This window comes from Rhinatrema bivittatum, chromosome 2, assembly GCF_901001135.1.
Source record: "Rhinatrema bivittatum chromosome 2, aRhiBiv1.1, whole genome shotgun sequence".
In the NCBI taxonomy this organism is placed as follows: domain Eukaryota; kingdom Metazoa; phylum Chordata; class Amphibia; order Gymnophiona; family Rhinatrematidae; genus Rhinatrema; species Rhinatrema bivittatum.
In genome coordinates, this window is record NC_042616.1 from 378,768,205 (window position 1) to 378,782,722 (window position 14,518).

General features: G+C 39.7%; 1 protein-coding gene across 1 annotated transcript in view; it reads right to left on the reverse strand.

Moving 5' to 3' along the window:
• Window positions 1-14,518, reverse strand: part of GABBR2 (gamma-aminobutyric acid type B receptor subunit 2) — a 2,655,237-nt gene that overhangs the window by 109,571 nt on the left and 2,531,148 nt on the right. The window contains 3 exon segments of the mRNA XM_029587103.1: window positions 5,965-6,037; window positions 6,039-6,182; window positions 12,360-12,470. Of these exon segments, the coding sequence (XP_029442963.1) occupies window positions 5,965-6,037; window positions 6,039-6,182; window positions 12,360-12,470 (328 nt within the window).

Genomic DNA, 14,518 nt, shown 5'->3' on the forward strand with positions numbered 1-14,518 from the left:
AGCAGGTTGTTGATTGCTGCGAGGCAGCTGTTCCAGTAGGACCATGTTTTGTGAAGAGATTCAGCTATCGGGATGAGGATCTGAATGTCATCCGCGTATAGGAAGTGAGTTAGCTTGAGGTTGGATAGTAGATGGCAGAGTGGGAGTAGATAAATGTTGAATAATGTAGGAGAAAGGGATGATCCTTGGGGTACCCCCAGCTTTGATCTGATTGGGAGTGACTCTTTGTTGTTAATCCTGACCTTGTAGTGCCTATTTTCAAGGAAGGATTTGAACCAGTTGAGCGCCGAGCCTGTTATGCCGGTGTCTGCTAGACGCTGGAGAAGGCATGAGTGGTTAACGGTGTCGAACGCAGATGAGAGGTCCAGTAGAATGAGAAGGAAGGGTTGGCCTTTTCCAGATTGATGAGGATTGTATCCGTGAATGAGGCTAGTAGTGATTCTGTGTTCAGTGACTTTCGGAATCCGAATTGGTTCGAGGTGAGGATGTCATTTTCTTCTAAGAAGTCAGATAGTTGTCTGTTTACCACCTTCTCCATGATTTTAGCGATCATTGAGAGGTTGGCAATGGGTCTGAAATTAGCTGGGTCAGAGGGTGGTAGGTTAGGTTTTTTGAGGAGGGGTTTGAGTATAGCAAGCTTGAATTGGTCAGGGACTTGGCCTTGAGACAGCGAGCAATTTATGATGTCTGCTATTGGTTTGGCGATGATGTTGGGAATGGAGAGAAGCAAATTGGATGGGATGTGGTCTAGTGGGTGGGACGATGGCTTCATCTTCTTTAGGATGTTTTCTATTTCTAGAACGGACGTCAGCTCAAAGGTGGCAAGTGAAACTGTGGTTGATTTATGTTGCTGTGGGGTTGGGTGCGAGCATAAGTGAGCTGGTTGTGTGTGAGTGGATCGGTTGAGGAGAGGGCCCTTGATTGGTGCGAGGAGGGTTGTCGATTTTTTTTCTCAAAATAGACTGCCAGTTCATTGGCTTTGTTGGACGCTTGAGTGTCTGGTATGAGAGGTGTAGTTGGTTTTGTGAGGGCTGATACATAGGAAAATAGAGCTCTAGAGTCGAAAATAAAGTGGTGGATCTTTTTAGAGAAGAATTCTTTCTTGGTTCTGTTGATGGCATTTCTGTATGAATTTAGGCAAGATTTATAAACCAAGAGGGATGTTGTGGACGGGTTTTTACGCCACCTGTGTTCCTTGCTTCTGAGCTCTTGTTTGAGCGACTTCATTTTCAAGATTTATCAACTTCCCTAAACTACCTCATTTGACACCTAAAGAGATGTTTAAAAAATATCTTATTGAAATATATAAAATATCTGAAGATTTGGTTCCCCCATTGGTTAATGCTTATTATATACTCCCTTATAAAAAACAGGAAGTATCTAGTTCAAATCAAGAAGGGAAGCAAGCTATGGATATAATTTCACCTAGTCTGGATATTTCTCAAATTTTGGAAACATCTGATTCAGATCTAGTGAAAGCAGCAACTTTAATTGTAACCTTTGCTTTAGAACCCGACTGGGATTGGGTTTAAGGATGTTTTTCAAATATCGTCTTGTTGAATTTTATAATTTGAAAGTTAGGGTATACCCAGATGTGTCGAAACAGACGCAAAAGAAGAGGCGTCAATTTTTATTATTAAGATTGAAGGTACTACAGTACAGATAGGAGGTTTGTTTTTATTGAAATATCCATGCAAGTGTTGCACAAAATAAAGATGTTTCTTATGTTTTTTTCTCTCCTTCGCAATTATCTATTTTCTTAAGTGATAAAATGCTATTGAATAAGGAGATATAGATGATTAAATACTCATAAATAATGTATAGGTTACTCTAATAGGAATAGATTGTTGTACTCTCTGCTTTGGTAAAATTGCAAGAATGATGATTAAGTTATGTTTTCCTTAAAATAATGTATAAACCTTAGATCAGTTATGATTATTGTGGACTACTAACAGAAAGAGAGGATATCTTTATGAAATAATATATGTATTATTGTTTGCCTAAATTCTTTTCTTTTCTTGTACAAGAAATCTCTTGAAATAATTTGTTTAAAAATGAATAAATAAAGAATTAAAAAAAAGAAAAGAAAAGTACCTTGGACGTTTTGCTTTACCTTTATGCAATCCAAATGTATGGGTTGCCATTGTTTTCAGATTTAGACCTGTTTCTCTCATAAGCCATAAGCACAATTTTCCAAATGAATGAGGATCAGGAGATGGTATTATTGGGGTACTACTGAGCTGAATTTTAAGCACACTGCATAACTAACACTTCATGAGGTGGATGTTGGAAAACTATAAGACATTGATTCATTGCTGCTTCTTCAAAACAGATATACTGACAAAGCTTAAAATAAATCATATTTTATTATATTGTCCATTAATCAAGGGAAGAACATAAACATTTTAGGAAAATAGTAGCATGTGTGTCTAGAATAATCATCAAACAAAATGGTAGAGGCTACACATCAAAGTAAGGGAACCAAAACGTACAAGGTAGTACTATAAATGCATTATATATTTATTTCTCCTACTCTCCCAAGTTCATCTATATCCCTGTTTACATGTAACTTTATCTTTCCCTCTCAGTTCAAATATTACTCCCCTGTTTACCTGGTAAACCGATGTGATATGTCTATGAATGTCGGCATATAAAAGTTTTTAAATAAATAAATAAATAAATAAATATCAGTATTAAGTTGGAGCAAGGAATACCTGGATTGGTATACTTATACTAAAGAAGAGGTTACCATCCCAATGAAGGGCTTGTATGTCTATGGTTTTATATCTCAATCTCTTTTATAAGCCTTCCAGTACTTAATGTTGCAATGGTAGTTCACAAAATATATGAATTATGTTACAATCATCTTTGCAATATGTAATCCTTAGATCTGCCAAACAGTCTTACTAATTGGACATACCCAATAATTTGCCTGTAACACAGCCTGCAGTACTGACATAAAGATGCAGCATTCTACATTTCTTTCTTCAGGATCTTGAAGACCCAAAATACCTCATCTGGAATTTCTATAGTGTATTATTAGATATGACTTGTTAAAACCGTTCCATGGTATGAATATCAGTGCTTACTTTTGGGTTGTTACAAAAATATATTGTGAGATGTTATACTACTGATCTGGTACCAAGACTTAGTGGTAGAAAGATATTGTTTGGAATGCTGTGTGGGTCTAAACAGCATTTAATTCAGAAAATGCTGCAACCCCCACACGCCACCCCCTAAGAAAGAATCATAAATTTCAGAAAGAAATGCAAGACTGAAGACATCATTGATGCGCTTACAGAGGACCTCCATAAATTAGATCTCAATGAAGCCAATTCAGCCTGTGGGCAGCATTGCAAACCGACTCTGCCCACTAATAACAAAGGAGATCGGCACCGAGAAGAAAGATAAAAAACCATGGTACACCACCGACCTTAGAATAATGAAACTAGAACTCCGCAAACTGGAAAAGAAATGGCGTAGAAACCAAGAATCAGCACATCTACAAAAATACAAATCCCTACTCCACCAGTATCGTAAACTACGGATGAAGCAAAGAAAAACTACTATGCAGCAAGAATTCATCAATACCAGGTCAACCCTCGTGCCCTTTTCCAATATGTCTCTAATATAATCACCCCACCCATAAATATCAACACAGACAACGAGGATGAAAACAAATGTGAGAAGCTAGCTACTTACTTCCATGACAAGGTTGCTAATTTCATGGCACGATTTACTATACCCTCTCCACCAGTTACATTACTGACCACTAACACCATGATCACCTCAACTACCCTCTCTAAGTTCGAAACAACAACAACTTCAGAAATTGAAGCGACTCTCAAAAAAATCAAACCAGCCATGCACCCGATTGATATAATGCCAACAAAAACACTACTCTCCATTCCTACAAAAATTGCCTTTCCCATTTCTAACATTATAAACAAATCAATCACGTCTGGTATTTTTCCTATGCAACTCAAGCATGCAATTATAAAACCAACGCTCAAAAAAGCTGACCTAAATCCCTCGGAGCCTGCCAATTACCATCCAGTCTCAAACCTCCCGTTCTTGTCTAAAATTATGGAGAAAGTCATCAACAAACAACTCACTGACTTTCTAGATGAAAATAGATTACTCTTCCCATCACAATATGGCTTCCGGAAGAACCACAGTACAGAAACACTTCTAGTATCACTCTCGGACACTATTCTAAAAACCCTCGACACTGGTCATTCCTATTTACTCGCCCTACTTGATATCTCGGCGGCTTTTGACACAGTAAATCACGATACCCTCCTTTCCCGCCTTTCACAGATTGGCATTACAGGCACTGCTCTATCATGGATCCAATCTTTTCTAAAGGAAAGGACATACAGTGTTAAAACAGACTGCCACGTTTCAAAACCCAGAAAGCTAGCACAAGGTGTTCCACAAGGATCTGCTCTCTCATCCACACTTTTTAACATATACCTATCTCCACTCTGTCAACTACTGGTATAACTTAAGCTCCCACATTTCATATATGCAGATGATGTACAGATCCTCATTCCCATCAACGATTCACTATCTAGTGCCCAAAAAATCTGGGACTCTGCTCTGGTGGAAATACAAAAACTACTTACGGAAAACTTCCCCGCAATAAACACTAACAAGACAGAACTCCTCATCATCTCCCCCCACAATAACATCTCCTCCTATCCTTCCCAACACCCACCTTTGGACTTTCTCAAGTTACAGCAAGTCCGCAGCCTTGGCGTTATCATCGACAATCAGTTTTCATTAAAGAAATTCATCACTGGCAACAATCAAAACGGATTTTACAAGCTACATACTCTAAAAAGAATCAAGCCGCTTTTGCATCCACATGACTTCCGGACAGTGCTGCAAGCCACTATATTGTCAAAACTAGATTACTGCAACGCCATACTACTTGGTCTCCCCAAAAACAACATACAACCGCTACAGATGCTACAAAATGCTGCAGCACGCTTACTCACTAACACACTACCGCCATGAACACATTACACCCTGCCCTCATGTTCCTACACTGGCTCCCGGTAGCATCTAGGATCCTATTCAAAGCCCTTACTCTCATTCATAAGTCGATTTATAACCAAGATATGCAATGGTTTCTCCGATCAGTTTTTTCTTCCACACATCAAAGAGACCAATAAGAAAAAATGCACCAAGCCACACGTGCCACCCCTTCTTTAAAACACATCAAACACGTGGCTACTAGAGACCGCTCTTTCACTATTGCCGGAACCAACATCTGGAATAAAATGCCCACAAACCTGCGTCTGGAACCCTGCCATAAGAAATTCAAGCAGAATCTCAAAACCTGGCTGTTTGAACAAGCTTCTACCAATAATCAAACCGTCACTGAAACGCTTGTACCTATCCATGTTTCTAAGATCCTTTTTTTAACTCGCTTATCTATCTCTGCCTACTGCTTGTATACCGCTGTTAAACTTTATCGGTCGCTTTCCCCACAATTATATTCATTTAAATCTGCCATTAACTTTAGATCATGCTAATCCATATTTTAAGTGTTAATTGTTCTTATTTTGTGCTTAATTTATATATAATATGTTATGATATATGTTCTCATTACTTCATATTGTCTGTAAAGCCTGTTGCTATTTACTGTTTATAATGATATATGATATGTGTCACTGTATTTCATATTGTCTGTAAAGCCTGTTGCTAATTTACTGTTTATTGTGAACCGAGGTGATGTTATTAACGTGCCGCGGTATATAAAAAACCACTAAATAAATAAATACATAAATAAACAATAATATAATGTATTAGTAGGTTATGTCTTCAAGTCAGTGTTAAGGACTGGTATCAGACCTAGGTCAAAAAACATTGAAATTACATTAACTTCAATTCACTAAGTAACATTTAAGATATGAATTACTAATGATTATAAATCAATCCACCTACCTTGGGCACAAAAAACAAGACAGAGCGTGATGGTACTGCAGAATATGATGACTAATGCCACAATGCAGAACTGAACATTGGGGCTGATCCCGAGTGAGGAATGATACTGCAGCTCCTATAATACACATGATCCCCACATTGTACACACTCATCCCTATGTACTTGCTGTCATTTAGTGCAGGAATGCTTACATTTCGAGTCTCCCAAGCCAAGAAACAACCAAATAACTAAAAAAAATAAAAAGATTGCAATTAAAACAGAAAGCAAGTGATACATATTAAGATAAATTCACCATTAAGTTGGTTCCTACAAATTGCTTGTGATATTATTGTACATTTAAATATTTGTGGTTGGTTAACAAGCATGCAATTTACTGATTTGTTCATATGCAGGTTGCATTTTCTTTACAATTATTAAATATGACTTGAATCATATGATTTTCCTGAATTGATTGCCATCTGCATCACCTTCTGACTGAATAAAAGGAGGAGGTAGACTGAGCAGCTTCCTCTTCTAACTATGGTGAATCATTTCAATGCAGAGTTCTGCTACTTGGCAAAAAACAAACGCGCGGGCATAGATTTGTGTGCGCAACCTGGCGCGCACAAATCTACGCTCGATTTTATAAGATGTGCGCGCAGGCGCACGCAAGGGAGTGCACACTTGTGCACTTTGCACGCACCGAGCCCTAGGGGAGCCCCAATGGCTTTCCTCGTTCCCTCCGAGGCCACTCCGAAATTGGAATGGCCTCGGAGAGAACTTTCCTTCTGTCCCCCCCCACCTTCCCCTCCCTTCCCCTATCTAACCCGCCCCCCAGCCCTATCTAAATCCCCCCCTACCGAGTGCCGGCACGCGATCTCCGGGCCCAGCGGCAGTGGCGAGGCATCTGGCCACGCCCATGGCCCGCCCACTTTTTCAAGCCCCGGGACATATGTGCATCCCGGGGCTTGTGCTCATCACCGAGCCTATGCAAAATAGGCTCGGCGTGCGCAGGAGCAGGTTTTCAGGGTTACGCACGTAATATATGCGCGTAATCCTTTCAAAATCCATCCCGTAATGTTTACATTATCCAGACAAGCCCCAAAATTTCTATTTCCCAACCTGTTGCCCAGTGAAATTTTACCCAGATACTTTTTGAATTGGGTAGAATTTAGCTGGATAAAAAGAGGAAGGGCAAAGAATATTCTAGGGGTGTGGCCTAATAAATTTAAGTGGATAGGTCTTGTTGGGTAAATCAGTCCTAAATTTATCCAGGTAACTTTAGGTGGGTATATTTTTCAGCAATAAGTTTAACCGAGTAACTCTCTAGGTAACTTCCTACTTACTGTACCATGGACTTCATAGGAATCAATTTTTAAAGGGTTTAGGTTCCTAACTTTGGGGGTTAGGTACCTAAATCAGTCCCTTTGAAAATCAACTAGGGTAACCACCTAAATAGAAGCCTAATTTCACTAGGATTCTAAATTTAGATTCCTAAAAAGTAGGTGGCCACAAGGGCAAAGTTGTGGGGGGAGTTTGGGACTTACATTGATTTTCAACATTAGGCAATTAACTTAGGAGCCTAAGTTAATTGGCTAATTGTGGATTACAAACTGGCTAAAAGACAGGAAACAGGATTAAATGGACAATTTTCTCAGTGGAAGGGAGTGGGCAGTGGAGTGCCTCAGGGATCTGTATTGGGACCCTTACTTTTCAATATTTCTTTTATTTATTTATAAATGATCTGGAAAGAAATATGACGAGTGAGGTAAACAAATTTGCAGATGATACAAAATTGTTCAGATTAGTTAAATCACAAGCAGATTGTGATAAATTGCAGGAAGACCTTGTGAGACTGGAAAATTGGGCATCGAAATGGCAGATGAAATTTAATGTGGATAAGTGCAAGGTGATGCATATAGGGAAAAATAACCCATGCTAAAGTTACACAATGTTAGGTTCCATATTAGGTGCTACTACCCAAGAAAGAGATCTAGGCATCATAGTGGATAACACATTGAAATCGTCAGTTCAGTGTGCTGCGGCAGTCAAAAAAGCAAACAGAATGTTGGAAATTATTAGAAAGGGAATGGTGAATAAAATGGAAAATGTCATAATGCCTCTGTATCGCTCCATGGTGAGACCCCACCTTGAATACTGTGTACAATTCTGGTCGCCGCATCTCAAAAAAGATATAATTGCGATGGAGAAGGTACAGAGAAGGGCGACCAAAATGATAAGGGGAATGGAACAGCTCCCCTATGAGGAAAGACTAAAGAGGTTAGGACTTTTCAGCTTGGAGAAGATACGGCTGAGGGGGGATATGATTATAGGTGTTTAAAATCATGAGAGGTCTAGAACGGGTAGATGTGAATCGGTTATTTAGTCTTTCAGATAATAGAAAGACTAGGGGGCACTTCATGAAGTTAGCATGTGGCACATTTAAAACTAATCTGAGAAAGTTCTTCTTCACTCAACGCGCAATTAACTCTGGAATTGTTGCCAGAGGATGTGGTTAGTCAGTTAGTATAGCTGTGTTTAAAAAAGGATTGGAATATTTCTTGGAGGAGAAGTCCATTACCTGCTATTAATTAAGCTGAATTAGAAAATAGCCACTGCTATTAATAGCAACAGTAGCATGGAATAGACTTAGTTTTTGGGTACTTGCCAGGTTCTTATGGCCTGGATTGGCCACTGTTGGAAACAGGATGCTGGGCTTGATGGACCCTTGGTCTGACCCAGTATGGCATGTTCTTATGTTCTTATTTACTAAGCATACAAGCATATTATTGCAGAATTCACTCAACTGTGGACCAGAGTATCACAGTATAGCTTTTTTTTTTAATCCCTCGATAATTTTCTGAACATTCCTAGCTGCCCTCTATTCCTAGCTGCTCTCTATCCTAGAGCTGCCCACAAGGCCCGTAAGAGTCTCCCCAAATTCACTGGTGGTCCATGGATGAATCTGCAAAACCTTCTCCTGCACCTCTATCCCAGTCATAGCATTTTTAAAAAGTGAGCAGTGCTTAAACCTCACCCCCTTCTTCAAGCTCTGTTCCTATATAGGAAAAAAGTGTCCTCCACTTGGGAAAATCCACCTCCTACCCTCTGGCCCTTCCTCAGGATTACCAGCAAATCTTTTATGTGGGGAAAATTCATGTGTGAGGCAAAGCAACACCTGGGGTCAGCTGGAGCCATTTTGAAAAATGAAAATATTTGTGGGGCAGGAGTGAGTGGGGATTTGCCAATGAACTTGATGCGAGTACAGGGTTGGGTTTTCCTAAGAAGGGAGCATTTTTTCCTACATGGGGGCAGGTTTGAGGAAAGCCTGCAGACATATGCCCCCTCCCTAAAATAGAATTTTTTCTCAGCTTCCCTTCTCCTGACATGTCACCCTTTCCCTCCATCCGTGGAAGCCTCACCCATGGTTCACAACCCTGTTCCTCAGTCAATATGCAAAAAATGCCCCCCTTTCATCGGTCCCTTCCCTGTTATCAGCAGAAGCCCTTGGATCCTAATGGAGCAGGAGCGATCCAAAGTTGCTTTTCCCCGCACCAGCACTCTAATTCTAAATGGTGCCAACAGGCAGGAGTGGCTGTGGATCACTCCTGTCCCATTAGGATCCGAGAGCTTCTTCTGGTAAAAGGGGTCATGTTTTACTTATTTGATGAGGGCTGGGGTTGTGAGTCAGGGGAAGGACTTCCTTGAGTTGGAAAAAGATAATGTAGGTGATATACCAAGAAGGATGAGGAGATTTTACATTTTGGGGGGCCCTTGTAGCTGCAGGGGTGGGGAGAAAAGGGTAAAATCATTTGAGGCTTGCTGTCTCTTTTTTTTTAAAATTCTTTATTTATATATTTTTTCAAAATTCAAATACACGAAAAATCAAATTTACAGACATTTTAGTCTTAGATACGTTCTCAAAAATCTCAATCAATATACAATTACCCAAGAAAAATTATAATAAATTTAAACATGAATCTAAATTTGCATATTTAAACATGAGAAAAAGAAACAAAATTTATAATTTCCTCTATCTATGCGACAGAGAAAGAAATATTGAGGCTTTATGAGGAATTTAAGTATAAAGGAGATTAATCAGGAAATAATAACGTTAGCTATACATATTTACCAGCCGGATTATTTAATATAACTCATCACATAGACACTCACTTAATTGTATTACCTCATGGGGTGTCCCATTGGGCAACGGGGTAGATGCAGTAGGTTGTTGTTGGGCTTCTAAAAACTGCACTAATTGCTCTGAATGGAAAAAAACATATTCGCAATCCCCTTTCCTTAGCTCACATCTACAAGGGTATCTTAAAAAGAAAGTAAAGCCTAAGGAAATCACTCTTTGTCGTAGTTTTAGAAATTCTTTCCGTCTTAACCTTGTGATGGGGGCCAAGTCAGGGTATATTTTCACAGTTTGGCCATGAAAACTGGTTGGGAATTTTTGAAAATACTTTTTCATTAGGGTACTAATATCTTTAGTTAGAATAAAAGAAACAATCAGAGTATTTCTGTGTAGTACTTCTAATGAAGAATCTTCCAAAAAGTTTGTTAAATTTGAAGGTACAGGGGATTTTGTTAATAAAAAATAACAAGTATTTATAGAAGGTAAATCATTCTCAGAATACAGTAAAACTTCTTTCAAATACCGCTAGGTATTTGAAAGAAGTTTTGAAAGAAGGATCTCCTCAACCATCACTGACTCTCACTCCCCCACCCCTCCCCAATCCCTTCCCCCCACCCAACCTCACCCTTTCCTTCTCCCTCTGGACATACCAGGCTAATAACTGCCTAGGACAAACCTATGTTTTTGTATCTTACAGTTTTTGTTGATTTATATATTTATCTCTCTCTAATTGTTTCTTAGTTTAAACTCTGCACTGTCTTCCATTGCCCAGGTTTTATGCTCCCTGTTTAATGTAACTTTACTTTCTACCTTGATGTTAATTGGTTTCCCCTCAGTTACATTGTAAACCGGTACGATAAGACCTAGTCTTGAGCATCGGTATAGGAAAAGAAATTAAATAAATAAATAAATAAATAAATAAATATCTTTTTAAGGAAATATAGGGTAATTCTCCTAGTACCTGTGGAAAATTAGTAATACGCACATTTAAATGTCTTGCCCTATTCTCCATCAATTCCAAACGATGTGAAATAGCCGTTTGCTCTTTTACTACCATAACATTTAATTTGTGCATAATTTTCAAATCTTCTTCATTTTTATTCACCTTTTTTGATACCTCTGATAAATTTGTATGAATTTGTTGAATCTTACCCTGACTTTCAAAAGTTATTGTGTCCATCTTTTTTTCCAAACGGTCCACGGCTCCGTTCAAGCTCTTAACTGCGTCCCAGATTGCTTCAAGGGTCACCTTCTCAGGTCTACAATTTCTTGCATTACGTTTTCCATATTTGAGGATGAGGCTCCCTCCTGTTCAATTGTTCCTACTCCCGATAGGTTAGAAAGTTGAACAGCCTGCTCCTCAGATGCACGTTGTACCGGTGGTGTTCTAGTGTCTGGGCTTAAGGACACCTCTTCACGGGAATTCCCCATTTCTCCTCCAAGGGGAATTCCAATGGCTTCATTGGCTCCTTGCTTCCCCAGCTGGGTCAAGAATTTGTGAATTTCTAGCTGGGTTGAGGTCGATGGAATTGGTTCCGGAGGGAAGATACGGACTTTCCCTTTCCTCTTCGCAGGCATTTGTCCAATAATTATAAAATAAGTAAATAACTTAGCTTCTTGACTATGTAGTGAATTCCTCTTACATATAAGTATAGAATGAACAAACCAAAGGATTTGGCCTGGGCTATATCGGGCAAAGTCGGGCAAAGTCGCGCGCGCCCCTTGGACGCGCGCGGTTTCGACGACGCGTCGAAAGGGAGGTGCCTTTTCAATGTTCTTCCGGCGCCACCCTCTGACGTTGGGCAAGCCGGCGTCCCGTTCTCCCTCAGCAGGCAGGTCAATAACGAGTCCGAATCTCACCACGGTAAGTTGAGAAATAAGAAAGCCTCAGGGGATCTCTCGCGGGAGGCGCCTTTTCAATGTTCTTCCGGCTCCACCCTCTGACGTCGGGCAAGCCGGCGTCCCGTTCTCCCTCAGCAGGCAGGTCAATAACGAGTCCGAATCTCACCACGGTAAGTTGAGAAATAAGAAAGCCTCCTTGCTGTCTCTTTAAGATCACATAACCAACCATACCATGAGATATACTAAACAGTTACCACAGTTTAATAAATCTTGAGGAAAAAAACTTGCATTAAAACAGCACATTTTAGTATATATGTTGATTATACCTGGTGAAAAAATATATATGTATTGCTTTAACAGTATCTCATCAGCTGTGAACAAGAAATGTTTGGTTAGATATAATTTTACACTTCTTTGAAGAATATTAGTAAGAAAAAAGGCTTACCATTAAAAGCCCTTTATAGGCATAGACTATACCAAGCCAAATGGTCATGTGAGTGTTCTCACAATGCTCAAGAAATGGAAGGATAGCAATATCTCTGCCTGCAGGGTCAGGCTGCAAAGAAAAACAGAAAAAAAAAAGAAACGCTTGAAAAATAAATATTTACTTTGATATTTGGTTTTACTTCTAAACTAAGGAAGCTTTTATGACATTCATTTTCCTAAAGTACTGCATAACTTTTGAATCCTCATTTGAATAAAAGTATTGACAGGCAGTATGCAAGTCAAAAGGGAATGAAAATATTCAGATTAAAAACATAGCGTATTCTGGCCTTCTGTGGCCAAGGAATAGGTCAGGAATACAGTAAGACTGGACCAACTTAGTTATGGTGCAAGTATTTATTTACAGTGCTTCAAAGATACAAGAATCAAAAGAGTAGCTCACCTTGCGTCAGTCACAACTAACAGGTTATTGTGAGGTCCTACCAGCTCCCTGGGGCATTCTCAAGCTCTCTTTCTCAACCTCCCTTCACCCAGAATCCCTTGCATCCTTCTGCCTTAAGGAGACCTGGGTTAAAAGCCTGAACTGGGATCCTTAAGGTAGAATGAGGGAGATGTCAGTACACTCTGTCACGCAACTATATAGCTCTAAAAAAAAATCAATCAATTTCCTATTGACTCTTTTAGCTTCCAGTTAGGCTTAACTGAAAGGGAAAGAGGATATTATAGAATAGTAACATCTGAAATTTATACAGCATTTCTTTTCAAAAAGGATTCAAGTAAATTTTACAGTCATCAGAAGGATGGCAAATATTTTGGTTTATGTATTGCATCATATTCCCTTAAAGCTGAGAAAAAATTATGACATTCTTTAACACTCTCTTACTAATTGGCTTCTCTGGTGACCCCTACACCCTATCTCCCCCAAGCTTCTCTTTTCTGCCTCCTTTCTCTGCAATCTTCTCTTCCTAATGCCTCAACTTCCTTGCCTTCCATGAAACTCTCTTTCCTGCTCTCCAACTCTCTGGCCCCTCTAACCTGCTTCCCTTCCCTTCAACACAGCCTCACTCCCTTGTGTTGACCCAGCATGTCACCATTTTTTAGCAATCTGAGGAAGGGCATATATGGGTAAGGATAGTTAGTGGGTGTGCACACTTCATTTCTATTAGTACTGTCTCTCAGCAGAGTACGAGGATATGCCACCACTATGCATGTATTAAGACACTAAAAAGACTGCATGATTTTCTCTTGTGACACCAGTAGAATCATTGGAACACTGTATCTACATTGGCATACTACTATACCATATCCTTACTATAGCTTTTCCACAGAGATATGGTTTGCTGCATCTGCAACACCTGTAACTCCAATGTGCAATTCCTGAGATGTCCTGCTGCTTAATAAAAATCTTCATGATTCATTTGTGTTTTGGGTTTTCAAAGTGATACAAGGTATGGCTGTTAGCTATAAAGATTCCTACAATCATTCCAAAACAGTCAGCAAAAAGGAAGGCACACACACTCACTCGCTGGGTCAGTGAGTGCATATTTCAATTGTGAAAAAGAGGATAAAGATGTCTGGATAAATCAGGTGGTGTCTTTCAGTATTTCCTCCAAAAATGTAACACAGGTTGTGCTTGCTTACTGTATGCACCATACTATAGCAGTAAGCCACCACATTTATGTAACCTTCTGCTGCAGTCAAAGATTCTACCTCCTTCATGCAAAGACTCAGGGGACTTCTGAATTGAAAAAGAGTGGGAGGGGGAGTAGGGCTGGATCTTCAGAGGAGCATGTTTGTTATATATGGGAGATGGAGAGGGGGCTGTCAGGGCTAGCTAACAATGGGCCTCAAGCTGGGGATCTAGTCTGGCAGAGGGCTATTGTTGTGCCACCAGTGGATATGCTGTGAATAAGTTTGTTGTTATGAAGCTCTCAGCTTTCTCCTGTTTGTAGAATTCCAGTATCTTGTTTTGTTCTAGCTGACTCCACTACTTGGAGAGGATGCATTTTTTCCAAGGCAACCCTGGTACTAAAACAAGGGAAGTGGTCAGTGTTCCTGGAAACTTGAGGACAAGCTGAGTGTGACCTGACCCCACTGATGAAATCTGTGGGGTCTGGTCACCCTACATGACCTATATATATCCTGTGACCTACGAACCTA